The following is a 16,468-nucleotide window of genomic DNA, read 5'->3' on the forward strand; positions in this document are numbered from 1 at the left end:
CTTGCAGCAGGTCAGTTTACACGGGACACACAATGACTCATCAGCAGCGAGACTGGATCAAATCAACACAATGACCCATTCAGCAGCTGGATGAGATTACGCCAGGCTGTTGTCTCCGAACAATTGAACCAGCTAACAAAGTCAAGATGAGGAAGCCTCATAGCTTGCAAGCAATTGTGAAAACCAAGGGACAGTTGCTAAGGATCAGGTTATCATTAAGAAACTTCTGCCCGTCTACGAGTTGATCATGCAGCCCCACCATGTCTGATAACTAATTTAATTGGGTCAATATGTAATCTATAATCTGTACAATTGGCTCGTGTCCAGCCAAAGTGGGCTGAGGAACTGTTCAAAAATGCTAAATATCGATGATTTGCCTTTGTTCAGGAAAAAAATGCATGTTGTGCCCAGTGGCTTGCTTCCCACTGGGGTAATCAATAAACTGTTTGACTTTTGGAGCAGACCCGAGTATGGAGTGATTCTTTCCCGCTAACATCTACTGCACGTATCAAAAGGTGCATTGCCACCCTTTAAATAAAACACATTACAATAAAAGTTTATATTGAAAAGTGTAATGTCATTTTATTTTTCATCAGCTTGAAGACAATGGCAAATATCCACATTATATTGAACAATTAACTTGAGAAGACTTGCATTTTACACATTATAAAATTCAATTAGTCCTAAAAAGTACAAATCAATATTTGCAGTGATATTAATAGAAAGGTTACAATATCCACACTGCATCCTGCATATTCTGATAGCACTCACGACACTAGAAAGTGTGATATTATTAACCATTCTTTTCACAAAGTAGTGCCAGAAACCATCATCCTAACATGATTCTAGTTCAAATTTGTCATAAGTTTTAAATGATTAGTACTCTCATGGCTCGTCCAATATTGTTCAGGTAGCTTCTTAGAATGAATAAACATACTGTCAAGTCAAAAATGGGATAATTTTTTATTTAGAAACAACTGTTCCATTTTTTAATGCTGTGGTATTGACATGAGGCATAGGATTCAGCCCAAACTACAGTGATCAAATCAAATTCTTTGTACTTAGGTGAAGCAAGTTCAATGATGTGTCATGGAACAAGCTTTCTGCCTGCTCTCTCTTCCTACCCATGGGTTAGTTAACTGATCTGAGGTGACTAGAGGTACATGGCAACTTTGGAATGCAGCAAAGACGAACAAGCAATTCTGCATACCCACCTCTTTGCTATCTGCCGGTGGGTATGCCCATGGAGTAACCACACAAGTGGGCAGGTGAAAATACATATGTATATATGAAAGCAACATGAATAGCAGGCAACAGTTTTTAAATGCTGAGATGTTATATTGTTAGGATGTGTGAAGGATTCCTACCATTCGGTTACCAAGAGTACTTTGTGATTACTGGAACTCAGTAGAAATTTAAGTTAAAACTTCTCAGTTGAAGGATTTCTACCATTCGGTTACCAGCAGCAGTTTGCGATTACTGGAACTCAGCAGAAATTTGCAGTTAAAACTTCTCAGGTGCCAATAAGAATGGTTTTATTTGTCTTCTATTGATTACAATTTGAAAGTCATTTAAAAGGCAATTCGTAGACAATTTGAAGCTTTCAAAAAAATCACAGACATTATCTTCTTGCTCAGGCAGACAGCTCGACAATAACTTTTAAAAGATCAAAGTCTGAAAATGAAATTCAGTAATTGGCCCTAGTATTCCTCCAATTAACACTGCTGTCTCACAGCGTCAGGGACCTGGGTTTGATTCGGACCGTGGGTGACTGTGTCGAGTTTGCATGTTACTGCGCTGTATTGTTCTATGTTCTACGTGGGTTTCCTCCGGATTCCTCCTATAGCCCACGGGTGTGCTGGCAAAGTGGACTGGCCATTCTAAATGGCCTTAGTGTCCAAAGGCTAGGTGGGGTTAAGGGGAACGTGCGGGAGAGTGGGCTGAGGCTTGGTGCTCTTTCAGAGGGTCGTTGCAGATTTGATGGTCTGAATGGCCCCCATTCTGCACTGTAGGGATTCAATGAAATTGGGATAAGGCACATTATGGGGAGGCACAAAGGCAACTTACAATTTGTGAACTACTAGACTTGAATACTCAACAGTGTACTATTTCTCAGCAGACAAAAGAACCAAAGTAACAGGAACAGGACCATACTACTGCCTCTCGAGCTTCCTCAATCAATCATTACAACCATGGTGGACTTTCTACCGAAATTCCACTTTCCTGTCTACTTATTTTATCCCTCGTTTACCTGAGAGAACCAAATCTATTTATGCAAGTCTTGAATATACTCAACCATGGTACATCCATACCTTCTGGGGTTGATAATTCCAAAGATTCGCAACACTGGTTGATGAAATTGATCATCTTAGCCTTAAATGATCAACCCCTTATAATGAAGTTCTGCCAGTGTTCCTAATTCCCCAGTCGGGGGAAACAGCCTCTCAGTCTCAAATCTGATCTGTCAAGTGCCTTCAGTATCATGTATCTTTCACCAAGATCACCTCTAATTCTTCAAAACTCCTGTGAAACAGGTCCAATTTACTTGGCTTCTAATCCCAGGGACTGATCAAGTGAACATTCACTGTACTATCTCCTTTGCAACTTTATCCTTCTTGAGATAGAGACAAAACATCTACTCCAGGTGCGGTCTCACCAAAGCCCTAAACAACTGTTAAAAGACTTCTTTATTCTGCTACTACCACCCCTTGTAACAAAGACCAACATATCATTTGCCTTCCTAATTGCTAATTTTATGTCTGAGTATCAGCATTTAAAAGTTTCACACCTCTTTAGAAAATATTATTTTTTTCTATTCTTACCTGACAAAGTCAATAACCTCACTTTTCCATATTATAGTGTTTCTTTGTTGACCATTGACTTAAACTGTCTATTTGCAGCCTGTCTGTCCTCCTCACATCTTATATTCCCATCTAGCTTTCTATTGTCAACAAATTTAGACACGTTACTCTTGGTTTCTTTGTCCAAGTTATTAACAGGCCTCAGCAGGAATTCTCGCTACACTCAAGTCACAGCCTGCCAACATGGTCCATTTATCTCTACTTCCTGTCAGTTAATTAATCCTTCATTCATAACAATGTATTGCCCTGAACTCCATGAGCATTTACCTAGCCTATCAACCTTTTGTGTGGCATCTTATCGAATGTCTTTTGGAAATCCAAGTATATCTACCGGTTCCCATTTAGCTAGTCTATTAGTTACATACTCAAACACGATTTCCCCTTTTTTTGGACCATACTACGATTTTCTACATGCATTGTTAAGATTTCCTTAGTAATAAATTCCAGTATTTTTCCCAATGACTGATGTCAAGTTAACTGGATTTGCAACTGCATGCTAACTGTCAGAACACAATTGTGGCCGAGGCAAGGAGGGCTCAACTTTGCACCACAAGGTATTCTGCGATCTGCAGCCGTGTAAGAATTACAACTAGAATTAGATTTAAAACAGTTTGCCTAATATAAATTAATTTCGCATAAAGCAGTCTATGAATTGCTGCATAAAACATGGGAAATCACATTATAAAAATACAATAGGCCATATGGAGAAGGAAGATTTTCCAGCCATTACACATCCATAGTGAGAACACCCCTCCTCTAGCTGCAGTTAAAACTGCATTGTTGCTAGAGTGAAGACTTGGTTATTTTAAAACCATTAGTTGAGGAATAATGCCGCCAAGGAATGTAAATACCCTGTGGGTATCAGTACATCTTTGTGCAAGGAGGCAATGGGAATAAAACTGCATATATAGCAAATAACAGTTATTTATTGGATTTCATCAGAACAACAAATGAACATACAGCAGAGCTCACCAACACGGAACATTGACTTTTCTCTCACCATAGGTGTTGTCTAATATGGTATTTCCTAGATTTTCACTTTTTCAGATTTCCAGTATTTTCAGTATGCTAAATTTGTTTTACAGGAGCAATTTGCTTTCAGTTCAAAAACAAGTTTCCTTCAAGATGACAAAGATAAATCATGAATAGCTGGTCACTTCCCTTAAAAGGTGGAATAGCAGATGCCAACACCAAGAAATTCTTAATTTATAAAACAGCATTCGACAAAAAGTTCTCGCAAGCTACGGAGAATCAAAGGAACGTTATGTACCTTCATATTTTGAAGGGAACAAGCCACACTACCATAACTAAACTTTATTAACATAGAACATACAGTGCAGAAGGAGGCCATTCGGCCCATCAAGTCTGCACCGACCCACTTAAGCCCTCACTTCCACCCTATCCCCGTAACCCAATAACCCCATCTAATCTTTTTGGAAACTAAGGGCAATTTAGCATGGCCAATCCACCTAACATGCACGTCTTTGGACTGTGGGAGGAAACCAGAGCACCCGGAGGAAACCCACGCTGACTCGGGGAGAACGTGCAGACTCCGCACAGACAGTGACCCAGCGGGGAATCGAACCTGGGACCCTGGCGCTGTGAAGCCAGTGCTATCCACTTGTGCTACCGTGCTGCCTAAATGTGAATATTGAATGCGAAAGAAATGTAGAATGCTGTAGACTGCCATGAATGAAACCAGAATGCACAGAAACAAGAAGTCTAGAAGAGGTGTTTTGTACTGTATGTCTTGCTTAGCTTGCCATACATTGCAAGCCAGTGCAATATGGGATTGCAGAATCCATGTTATTAGTTAGTTCGGTTGCTCCATCACTTCAGCAGCCAAACTAACTAACAACATGGATTCTATGATCTCACAATCACTGGCTTACAATATACGGCAAGCCCAGCAAGACACAGTACATAATTGGGAGGGGCAAAATCATTCAGCACATCAATTTCCATGCATGATGATGTGATTATGGATTTCTCTCCAAAGCACCTGATAACCTTTGTTTTTGTTAGCTCATTTTCTTTTCCCCACCTCCTTTGAAACCCTTCATTTCATTTATCAACATGCCAATCCAGAGCATTTGTAGAAGAAACGGACAGACCCAAATTAAGTATCTTCTTTGGTAGTTTCTTCCACATATCTATAATCCTATGATTTTTGCACTTATGTCCCTATGTTCGTTATCCAAATTATTTAATATTCATTTCATCAATATTTTGTAGTAACAAAAATGATCAATTACTTATTGGAAGCACTTCTTTCCCTCAGGTGCTCATCAATATTCACATCATCAGCCCCCAGCTTTGGCAGATAAATTGAAAACGGAGACATCTTAATAAAATGAGGCACGATCAATTGAATAAAGACTAGAGTTGGATACAACTGAGGCTTTATTGCTCTAAGATGTGTGGCCTCCCACAGCAGTTGGCGAAATGGCTGCTGAATGGAGGACACGCATATTTATATTCCGCCTACTGGGCGGAGCCAGCAGGCAGGAACTACCGGCGAACCTGTAGTACAGGTCCTACTTATATCACCTAATACAGGTGCAACAGTGGTTTACCACATAAAATATATCAGCACCAAGCTGGACATTCTACTCAAGCTCTATGGGGATATGAAGACCCAACATTTTATTTTTTGCTAAGCTAAATTAGTAATTTAAATTCCTCTCAGCAGCTTAAAAAGCTCAGATTGGTCACTTACTGCCAGATCCAAAAGGAAAACCCCATCAGCTGAACCTGTTAAAATGAAGACATCAAAAACACAAAGCAGCAGTGTTTTTGCTTCGAAAAGTTCCAAAGATATTCCAAACTATTTTACAAAAATACTTATCCCATCTCATGCAAATATACCTCAGCGCCTCATATAATCAGAATGTAAAGCCTGGGGAAGAAGTGAAGTGCCTGGTATGTCACAGCGACTCGGTTTTTCGTACTGGTAAATTGAAGGATTGTCACAAACCTTAGAAAGCAAAGAATTGCTCAAATCATCAGATTCTACACTATCAGGTTCATGTGCCTCCTGGTCAAACATATTTTCATTTGAAAAGTCTACAAAGCAACAGTCTTCGTCATGGATTTGGATAGACCACAATGGGACATCAGAAACATTGTTTGCAGAAGCTGAACTGCTCTTTCTGCTGTGGATTGTCTCTGTCTGGCTTGCGGTCTCAGCACCTGGGAAATCATTTTGTATCACGTCTATTGGAGCCACCCGACAGTCATCGAGATTAGTGAGAAGATGTCCAGGTACTGAGTCACATAGTCGATCATCACAAGACATTGTGCTGGCTTCATCGGTTCCTACTTTAGAAAATGTACTGGAACTCTGAGCACTGTTCTGCACAGGTACAGTTAATGAATTCTGTTCATAGCCGGCTTCCTCAAAACAATTCATTAATTCCTCTTCACTGTCTTCTTCAAGGTTTTCAATTTTCTTTTCTTTGAAATGAACAGGTTCCAAACTGCTGAGTTTTTCTTGCACATTATTACAATTGTAGACAGGATGGATGTGTTTCAAATTATTCTGATGGGGAAGACAAAGTAATACATTCAATTTAAGTGTTCAAATTACATTACGACTCTTAATTTTTTTTCTATTTCACCTCAAGTTGGGGTGCTAGAATGTGATCCAATTCAGCAGAATTTGTGGAAATGCACAGAAGCGGGAATCTTGGATCAGCCCCACCCTCCTTACTTGCAGCACGTTTAGGTCAATTGGAGCAACCTCATGATCAGCTGGCAAATGTGGGCAGGATCAATATAAAATTAGGAAAGATCATTGCTGTGCCCTTCTGGCTTGTCCGGTTACATGTCATACCACATGGTACACTCCGTTGGGGAAATCCCTTATCCGAAATGCTTGGGGCCATGTGCGTATCAGATTTCAGGATATGCTGCGCACATGTGGTGCGCATTGGGAATTGCGCATGTGCAATTAGCGTTGGGAGCTGACCATCACCTGGCAGTTTGTGGGATTTCCCATCCTTGACATCACTTTGGCGCTCGAAAAAAAGGGCAGATTTTGGAATTTTGGGGTTTTCAGATAAGGGATGCTCAACCTGTACTCCCAACTGGGATTTCATGGAGATACTGCTGAATCGTTACACTTGAAAATGTAGCCATTAAAAATAAATTTATGATTTATTAAAGTTTATGACAATCAGTGTCATTTAGGTACAATGTATTAGCAGCATCGTTCTATACTAATGTATTAGTATAAAATAGGATATTCAAATAGATAGCCTGAAAAACAAATGTTTTCACGTACAGAAAAGGTCATTCTGCTCAACAGTTTTATCCCTTAATGCAACAATCAATACAGTATCATCTTGCTCGTGTGCCTTTGTAATATCAATCAGGTCACTTCACGTCTTCACTCCCCACAAATTTTCTTGGCCTTTATAGAATTTAAATTTCCAGTACCTAGAAGCATCTTTATTGCATGCCTAACTCGTCCATGAAGGCAAAATATATTCTTTCCTGATTGGTACCATGCCAAAGATGAGATCTGACTAATACCTTTCATAAACAGTACAATCTATTATGTTGTACTTAAAATTCTAATGCAGCCCTTTTCTTATTTTACTGTACTGAGAGTTTCATGAATCTAGCTGCTATGTTTACGACTCTTTAAAAATTATTTCATGGGATGAGGGCATTGCTGGCTAGGCGATCATTTATTGTGCATTCCTAATTGACCTTGAGAAGGTGGTGGCGCGCTGCCTTCTTGAAACGGTGCAGCCCATGTGGTGTAGGTACACCCACAGTTCTTGACTAGTACACGTAACAGACGAGGACCTGCGAGTGGGTATCTTTGCATCAGTCATCATGGTGGAAGACACCAGTAGGATGTCAGATCTCCAGGAGAATCAGGGGGCAGAGGTGAGTGTAATGGCCATCTCCAAGAGGTTCTGGGGAAACTGAAAGGTCTGAAGGTGGATAAATCACTTGGACCGGATGGACTACACCCCAGGGTTCTAAAAGAGATAACTGAGGAGATCGTGGGGGCATTGGCGGTGATCTTTCAGGAATCACTAGAGGCAGGGAGGGTCCCAGAGGACTGGAAAATGGCTAATGTAACACCCCTGTTTAAGAAAGGAGGGAGGCAGAAGAAGGGAAATTATAGGATAGTTAGCCTGACTTCAGGCATTGGTAAGATTTTAGAGTCCATTATTAAAGATGAGATTGCGGAGTACATGGAGGTGCATGATAAAATAGGACTGAGTCAGCACGGCTTCGTCAAGAGGTGGTCATGTCTGACCATCTGTTAAGAGTTCTTTGAGGAGGTAACAAGGAGGTTAGATGAAGGAGGACCGGTGGAGATGATTTATTTAGATTTCCAGAAGGCCTTTGTCAAGGATTGGATAGGATTTTTTTTATTGTCACATGTATGGAGGAGGTACAGTGAAAAGTATTGTTCTGCGTGCAGCTCAGACAGATCATTCCCTACATGAAAAGTACATAATACGGCAAACATAAAATACACAATGTAAATACAGAGACACAGGCACCGGGTGAAGTATACAGGAGTGTAGTACTACTCGGTAGAGAAGATCATAGATTATCATAGAATTTACAGTGCAGGAGGCCATTCTGCCCATCGAGTCTGCACCGGCTCTTGGAAAGAGCAGCCTACCCAAGGCCAACACCTCCACCGTATCATAGCCCAGTAATCCCACCCAACACGAAGGGCAATTTTGGACAGTAAGGGCAATTTATCATGGCCAATCCACCTAACCTGCACATCTTTGGATTGTGGGAGGAAACCGGAGCACCCGGAGGAAACCCACGCACACACGGGGAGGATGAGCAGACTCTGCACAGACAGTGACCCAACCCAGAATCGAACCTGGGATCCTGGAGCTGTGAAGCAACTGTGCTGTCCACAATGCTACTGTGCTGCCCTTGTGATGTGTGAAGAGATCATATCAGTCCATAAGAGGATCGTTTAGGTGTTTGGTAGCAGTGGGGATGAAGCTGTTTTTGAATCAGTTAGTGTATGTTCTCAAACTTTTGTATCTCCTACCCGATGGAAGAAGTTGGAAGAGTGAGTAAGCCAGTTAAATAAGTTATGAGACAATGGTGTTAAGAGTAAGATCCTGGCATGGATAGGGGATTGGCTGACTGGCAGAAGGCAGAGTGTGGGGATAAAGGGGTCTTTTTCAGGATGGCAGCCAGGCGACTAGCGGTGTGCCTCAGGGGTCAGTGCTCAGACCACAACTTTTCTCAATATACATGAACGATCTGGAAGAACGAACTGAAGGCACTGTTGCCAAGTTTGCAGATGATACAAACATATGTAGAGGGACAGGTAGTATTGAGGGAGGGAAGGGGGGGGGGGGGTGTTGCAGAAGGACCTAGACAGGCTAGGAGAGTGGGCAAAGAAGTGGCAGATAAAACAATGTGAAAAAGCATGAGATTATGCACTTTGGAAGGAGGAATGGAGGCATAGACTATTTTCTAAATAGTCCCCCTGTTGTCAGCACCTCATCCAAGAATGTGGAAGTCGGCTCTACTGGGAAGCCCTGTATCTCCTTCCTGGCAAAGTCTTGTACCTGCATGTATCTAAACATTTCCCCCTGCCTAGGAAATCAGAAGCAAAAAAGAACTTAAGGTCAGTGTTCAAGATTCTCCTAAGGTTAACGTGCAGGTACAGTCGGCAGTTAGGAAGGCAAATGCAATGTTAGCATTCATGTCAAGAATACAAGAACAGGGATGTACTTCTAAGGCTGAATAAGGCTCTGGTCAGGCCCCATTTGGAGTATTGTGAGCAGTTTTGGATCCCGTATGGAAGGAAGGATGTGCTGGCCTTGGAAAGGGTCCAAAGGAGGTTCACAAGAATGATCCCTGGAATGAAGAACTTGTTGTATGAGGAACGGTTGAGGACTCTGGGTCTGTACTCGTTGGAATTTAGAAGGATGAGGGGGGATTTTTTTATTTTTATAAATATTTTTTTATTCTCCTTTTTCACATTTTCTCTCAAATTTACACCCAATAATAAACAATAATCAGTAACGAATGTAATGTCAATTCCCATATCACTAACAACGATCCCATCCTCCCACCAAACCCCAGACATTGGCCCGCATGTTAACATTAACAAATGACAAAAATCAGGAATCAGGAATCACCCACAGTCACCATTAACACATACAGTTCCCCTCCCCCCAACCCTCCCAGCCCCCAACCACCCTAATGTTCGATGTGATCCAATTCTCGAAAGTGCATAATGAATAATGCCCATGAATTGTAGAACCGCTCCATCCTTCCCCCCAGTTCAAATTTGACCTTTTCAAGCGTTGAGAATTACAGCAGGTCCCCCCGCCACGCCAGGGCACAGGGTGGAGAGGTTGATTCCCACCCTAAAGGATCCGCCTTTGGACCATCAACGAGGCGAAGGCTACAACATCTGCCTCCGCGCCCGTTTCCAACCACGGCTGGTCAGACACGCCGAATATGGCCTCGCGAGGGTCCGGGCCAAGTTTCAGGTGCACCACTTTAGAGATTACCCTAAACTCCTCCTTCCAGTAATCCTCCAGCTTTGGACAGGACCAAAACATATGAACGTGGTTGCGGGGCCTCCTCCGCAACGTTCACACACATCTTCTACCCCCTCGAAGAGCCGGTTCATCCTCGCCCTTGTGAGGTGCGCTCTATACACCACCTTCAGCTGGATTAGCCCCAACCTTGCACACAAGGTGGAGGTGTTCACCCTCCGGAGCACCTCAAACCAGAACCCCTCCTCTATACCCTCTCCCAACTCTTCCTCCCACTTTGCCTTGATCCTTCTAGTGGCGCCTTCTCCTCCTCCAAAATAGCCTCGTAAACCGCTGATACTACCCCCTTCTCCAGTCCCCCGGTCGTCAGCACCTCCTCCAGCAATGTGGAAGTCGGCTCTACAGGGAAGCTCTGTATCTCCTTTCTGGCAAAGTCTCGTACCTGCAAGTATCTAATTATTTCCCCCTGCTCCAGCCCATACTTCGCTCCCAGCTCCTTTAATCCCGCAAAACAACCCCCAAGAAATAATTCCTTCCCCCTCCCATCTCCGAAAATTTCCATCCCACTTCCCTGGCTCAAATCTATGGTGCCCCCGAATCGGCATTTCCCTTGACCCTGCCCCAACCCGAAGTGCTCGAAACTGACTCCAAATTCTCAACAAAGTTATTACTACTGGACTCCCTGAGTTTCTCCCCGGGGCCGTCGAGAGCGGCGCTGTCGCCAGCGCCTTCAATCCCGACCCCCTACACAAACTCTCCTCCATTCTGACCCATTGGGAGTCAACCCCTCTGACCCAGCTCCGTACCTTCTCCACATTCGCCATCCAGTAATAATACAACAGATTTGGAAGACCCAAACCCCTGCCTGCCTCTCTGTAGTAGCACCTTTTTAATTCTGGCCACCTTCCCTCCCCATATGAACGAGGTAATCATCCCTTCAATCTCTCTAAAAAATGCCTTTGGCAGGAAAATCGGCAGGCATTGAAAAATAAACAGGAATTGCGGCAGCACATTCAATTTAACCACCTGTACCTGACCCGCCAATTACAGAGGGAGACCATCCCACCTTGCCAGATCAGCTTTCACTCTCCCCACCAAACTGGAAATGTTGTACCTACTGACCAACCCCCCCCCCCCACAACAATCTCGGGCAACCTGCACCCCCAGGTATCTAAAGTGAGTCCCTGCCTTACGGAATAGCAGCCCCACCCCCCCCCCCCCCCCACCCCTGGCCGAGACACCACAACATTTTCACTCTGGACTAGATTTAAATTGTGCCCTGAGAAAGACCCAAACACCTGAAGCAGCTCCAGTATTCCCTATTGACACACTTGGTTCCGACACGTATAATAGCAAGTCATCGGCATATAAGGTCGCCCTATGCTCTATCCCCCCCACCGTACTATCCCTTTCCATACCCCTAAACTTCTTAATGAGATGGCCAATGGCTCAATCGCGAGTGCAAACAGCAGAGGGGACATAGGACATCCCTGCCTAGTCCCACGGTGGAGAGGAAAGTATTCGGAGCTGATGTTATTTGTGCGGTGCTGGCCCTCGGCTCCTTATATAATAGCTTTATCCAGCCCACAGATTAGGTCCAATTCCAAACTGCTCTAGAACTGCCATCAAGTACCCCCCATTCGACCCGGCCAAACGCTTTCTCGGCGTCCAATGCCACAACCACCTCGGTTTCCTTCCCCTCCGCCGGTACCATAACCGCTTTCAATACCCTCCTAATGTTCGAAAAGAGCTGCCTCCCTCTCACAAACCCAGTCTGATCTTCACCTATCACCTTCGGGAGGCACTCCTCTAGCCTACCTGCCAGTACCTTCACCAATATCTTTGCGTCCACGTTTAAAAGTGATATGGGCCTATACGACCCACACTTCGTTGGATCCTTATCTTTCTTAAGTAACAGGGAAATTGATGCCTGCCCAAAGTTTTGTGGTAACACCCCTTTCCCCATCGCCTCCTCAAACATCCCCACCACCATCAGTGGTACCAGCTTATTTTTCAATTTTAAAAATAATATTCCAACGGAAACCCATCTGGCCCTGTCGCCTTCCCCGACTGCATCCTCCCAATCACATCTTTTATCTCCTGCTCCATTATCGCCCCCTCTAATGTAGCCCTGTCCCCCTCCCCTAACCTCGGGTACTCCAGCCCATCTAGAAATTCCTGCACCTCCTGGCCTCCCCCAAGTGGCTCTGACCTGTACAATCTCTCATAGAATTCCTTAAATACCTTGTTAATCTGATCTGGAGATACCACCACCAACGACGAGGGGGGGATCTTATTGAAACTACAGGATACTGCGAGGTCTGGATAGAGTGGACATGGAGAGGATGTTTCCACTAGTCGGAAAAACTAGAACCAGAAGGCACAATCTAAGACTAAAGGGACTATTCTTTAAAACAGAGATGAGGAGGAATGTATTCAGCCCAAGGGTGGTAAATCTGTGGAACTCTTTTCCGCAGAAGGCTGTGGAGGCCAGATCACTGAGTGTCTTGAAGACAGAGATAGATAGGTTCTTGATTATTAAGGGGATCAGGAGTTATGGGGAGAAGGCAGAAAAATGGGGATGAGAAAAATATCAGCCATGAATAAATTGCGGAGCAGACTCGATGGGCCGAGTGGCCTAATTCTGCTCCTCCGTCTTATGGTCTAGGTATCACTAGAAATCATTAGAAACCAGGCACTGCTCAAACAAGGGCACTGCTCATAAATCATACATGAGAAAAATGCCTCTCTCTCTGAGCCAAAGGATTGAATTGCTAAAATTGTAAATCACACATTCTAAAGCTATTCCATTAAGCTCTTCCATTAAGCACTGAAAAACTATTGTTGCATGCAATGTTTCAATCTGACAATCTTTTTGAAAATCAGTTACTTACCAGAGCTTGTGGACCGTATTTGCTTAAGAAACCAAGGTAGCCTCCTTTGTATAATACTACGATGACCATGACCAAGCCAACTCCCAAGCCACACAAGAAAACTATTAGTAGTGTTTGCGGTACTGCAAAAGAATGGGATATATGAGAAACATTTCTTTGTGCCAATTTTCCCCTCCCTTAGGACTAACCAGATCAATGCTGAAGCAAATCCCATTTTTTAATTTAAACTCTGTATGGTCTTCATTTAAAATTTAAATGCGGTCAGACCTCTTTGCAAAAGCCAATTTGCGTTCTTTAATCCATACTAGCTGATACCTGAAGACACACTAACATTATCAGCGAAAAATTATATAGGATATATAGCACAAAAGCAGGCCATTTGACCCAATCAGGCCATGCTGGTGTTTGTGATCCACTTGAGCCTCCTCCAATCTTCTCATCTAAATCTACCATAACCATCTATTCCTTTCTCCCTGCGATGCTCATCTAGCTTCCCCTTAAAAACATCTAAACTATTCACTTCAACCATTCCTTGCGGTAACGTGTTCCACGTTCTTACCACTCTTTGGGTAAAGAAGTTTATTCCAAATGTCCCAGTGGGTTTCTTGGTGACTATGCTCACAAGTTTTCCTTTGTTCTTCATTTTTATATGTTAACAAGTTAAAGTACCAGACTTAGGAGTGTAATTATTGGCGACTACCAATGGTTGCATGTAAACTTGGGCAAAGTCATACTGTATGAGCATACTAGTCTGGTTTTGCTGCAAAGCTAGGTCTGATGTGACAACCTAAATTGCACGTGCAGGGATAGCAGTTTCGTTTTAGAAATGCAGATACATTGGATGAGCTCCAATGGGATTCTAGCTCAATATAGCTTTGACACTGTCATTGGCCAAGCACATGCAACACACGCTATTAAAAGCATTAATAGGTGGATCTCTTTCATAGTTTTCTCCCTCAGGTTATCTCATTAGCATGTTCAGTGAATCACTCAGCCATAACATTTAGAAATATGTTAGATTAGGATTGTGTGGAGTTAGCAACATTTCGGCTCAAATGAAAGAAGAAAACAATCTTCTAAAGTTCCTGCTCATCATTATGCAGCTAGTTTAACCTCAGTGGTGAGAGAACTACTAGAAACTTCCTGTCTGAGCTTAATCCATGCTTCTCCAAGTGAGATTATTATAAATTATAGCTAGCACAGATCTTTATTTTTTTTAAAGACACATTGTGACAGTCCTAATCTGTTGAGTTCTTTGAAGCATCAAGAGAAGTAAGGTTGTTCAGTGCAATGTTACATATGGACTTTTGAAAGGACTTTGAAGTATCACATAACTAACTTATTTGAAAAACGGAAGCACGTGGGACCAAAAGGTCAGTGGTAAATTGGATGTTTAACTGGTTAAGGGGTAGGAAGCAAAAGATGGTGGTGAACAGATATTTATTGGACTGGGTGTCAGGGTGAGTGTTAGGACACTTGCATCTGCGTAAAGGGAGTGCAATTTTGAAATTGCAGATGATACTTGGCAACATAATGAATAAAATTGTAACTGACTTCAGGAGGACATTAACTGGTGAACCGGGCACACATATGACAGATGTAATTAAATGTAGTCAATACTTGTCCCTCAAGCATCATCAATGAACAAAAAATGATATGGTTGTTTCTGGGAGCTTGCTAAGTGCAACTGACTGCCGCATTTCTTAAATTACAGCCAGCGTAGTGACATGTAAAAGTCATCGATGGCCCGAGGTGCTTAAAAAGTGCTAAAAATGCAAGGTACTATTTTCTTCCCTCAAATGTAAGATTATACACTTCGGGAGAAATATAAAGAGACAGTAGAATATAAACGCAATTTTGAGAAGGGCGGGACATATTTACAAATTTTTTTAAACCAGCAGCACAAATTGATAGTTAATATGGTAGATAAAGAGCATATGATGTTTGGTTTTGTAAGTGGGGGCATTAAATAGAAAACCGAGGAAGTCATGCTAAACCGTACCAATATCCAGTAAAGCTTCACAGCTTGAGGAAAGTGCACAATTCTGGGCAACATGTTTCAGGAAGGATTTTAGGCTATGGAGGGCTCAGAGGAAGGGTTAAAGAATTTCAATAATGTAAAGTGACTGGAGAAGCTGATGTTCTTCTTGGTGCACAGAAAACCAACGGGAGATTTCGTAGAAGTATTCAAAATTGTGGGTTTTCATTAGAGCAAGTGCAGAGAAAATGTTACCTTTGGCAAGTGGGTCAGTAATCAGAGGTCAGAGGTTTAAAGTAAGTGGTAAAAGAATTTGAGGGGAAATGAGAATTTTTTCCCTGGGTTCGATCTTCTAGGAATTTCCAAAATACAATTGGATACATACTTAATGGCTAATTTGTTGGGTTATGGTGAAATAACTGGGGTGTGAGACTATAATAATAATGATCTTTATTAGTGTCAAACGTAGTGGCAAAAGTAGGCTTATATTAACACTGCAATGACGTTACTGTGAAAATCCCCTAGTCGCCATATTCCGGCGCCTGTTCGGATACACAGAGGGAGAATTCAGAATGTCCAATTCACCCAACATGCACATCTTTTGGGACATGTGGGAGGAAACCGGAGCGCCCGTAGAAAATCCACTCAGACATGGGGAGAACGTGCAGACTCCGCACAGACAGGGACCCAAGACGGGAATTGAACCTAGGCCAATAAGTGCTGTGAAGCAACAGTGCTAACCACCGTGCAAGTTAGGCAGTTCTTACGATAGGTCAGCACAGGCGTGATGAGCCAAATGGCCCCCTTCTGCGCTGTGAGATTTTAGGTCTGTTTTGGGAGTTTGTTGTAATACCCTTGCAATTGAACACCCAGCCAAGAATATGAAGGAGTCACCAAGATGGTGTTCAGCGCCCACAGAACCATGCTCCAGCTCAATGCCTTTCTAGGAAGGGAGCGGAGAAATTTGGAATAGTGCAAAATCTTTTACATAGAAACATACATAGAAAATAGAAGCAGGAGACGGCCATTTGGCTCTTTGAGCCTGCTCTGCCATTCATTATCATGGCTGATCATCAAGTTCAACACTCCTGATCCTGCCTTCTCCCATATCCCTTGATCCCTTTAGCCCCAAGAGCTATATCCAATTCCTTTTTGAAATTACACACCGTTTTCACCTCAACTACTTTGTGGTAGTGAATTCCACAGATTCACCATTCTCTA

General features: G+C 42.8%; 1 protein-coding gene across 3 annotated transcripts in view; it reads right to left on the reverse strand.

Moving 5' to 3' along the window:
* Positions 1-556: 556 nt before the first annotated feature.
* LOC140427771 (interferon alpha/beta receptor 2-like) overlaps positions 557-16,468 on the reverse strand; it is a 57,360-nt gene continuing 41,448 nt past the window's right edge. For all 3 annotated transcript variants that reach the window (XM_072513407.1, XM_072513409.1, XM_072513408.1), the window contains exons 7-8: positions 13,270-13,391; positions 557-6,402 (exon numbers count right to left, since the gene is read on the reverse strand). In XM_072513407.1, coding sequence (XP_072369508.1) covers positions 5,731-6,402; positions 13,270-13,391 — 794 coding nt within the window. In that variant the 3' untranslated portion in view covers positions 557-5,730. The remainder of the gene's footprint in view (positions 6,403-13,269; positions 13,392-16,468) is intronic.

Source organism: Scyliorhinus torazame, chromosome 8, assembly GCF_047496885.1.
Source record: "Scyliorhinus torazame isolate Kashiwa2021f chromosome 8, sScyTor2.1, whole genome shotgun sequence".
Taxonomy (NCBI): Eukaryota; Metazoa; Chordata; class Chondrichthyes; order Carcharhiniformes; family Scyliorhinidae; genus Scyliorhinus; species Scyliorhinus torazame.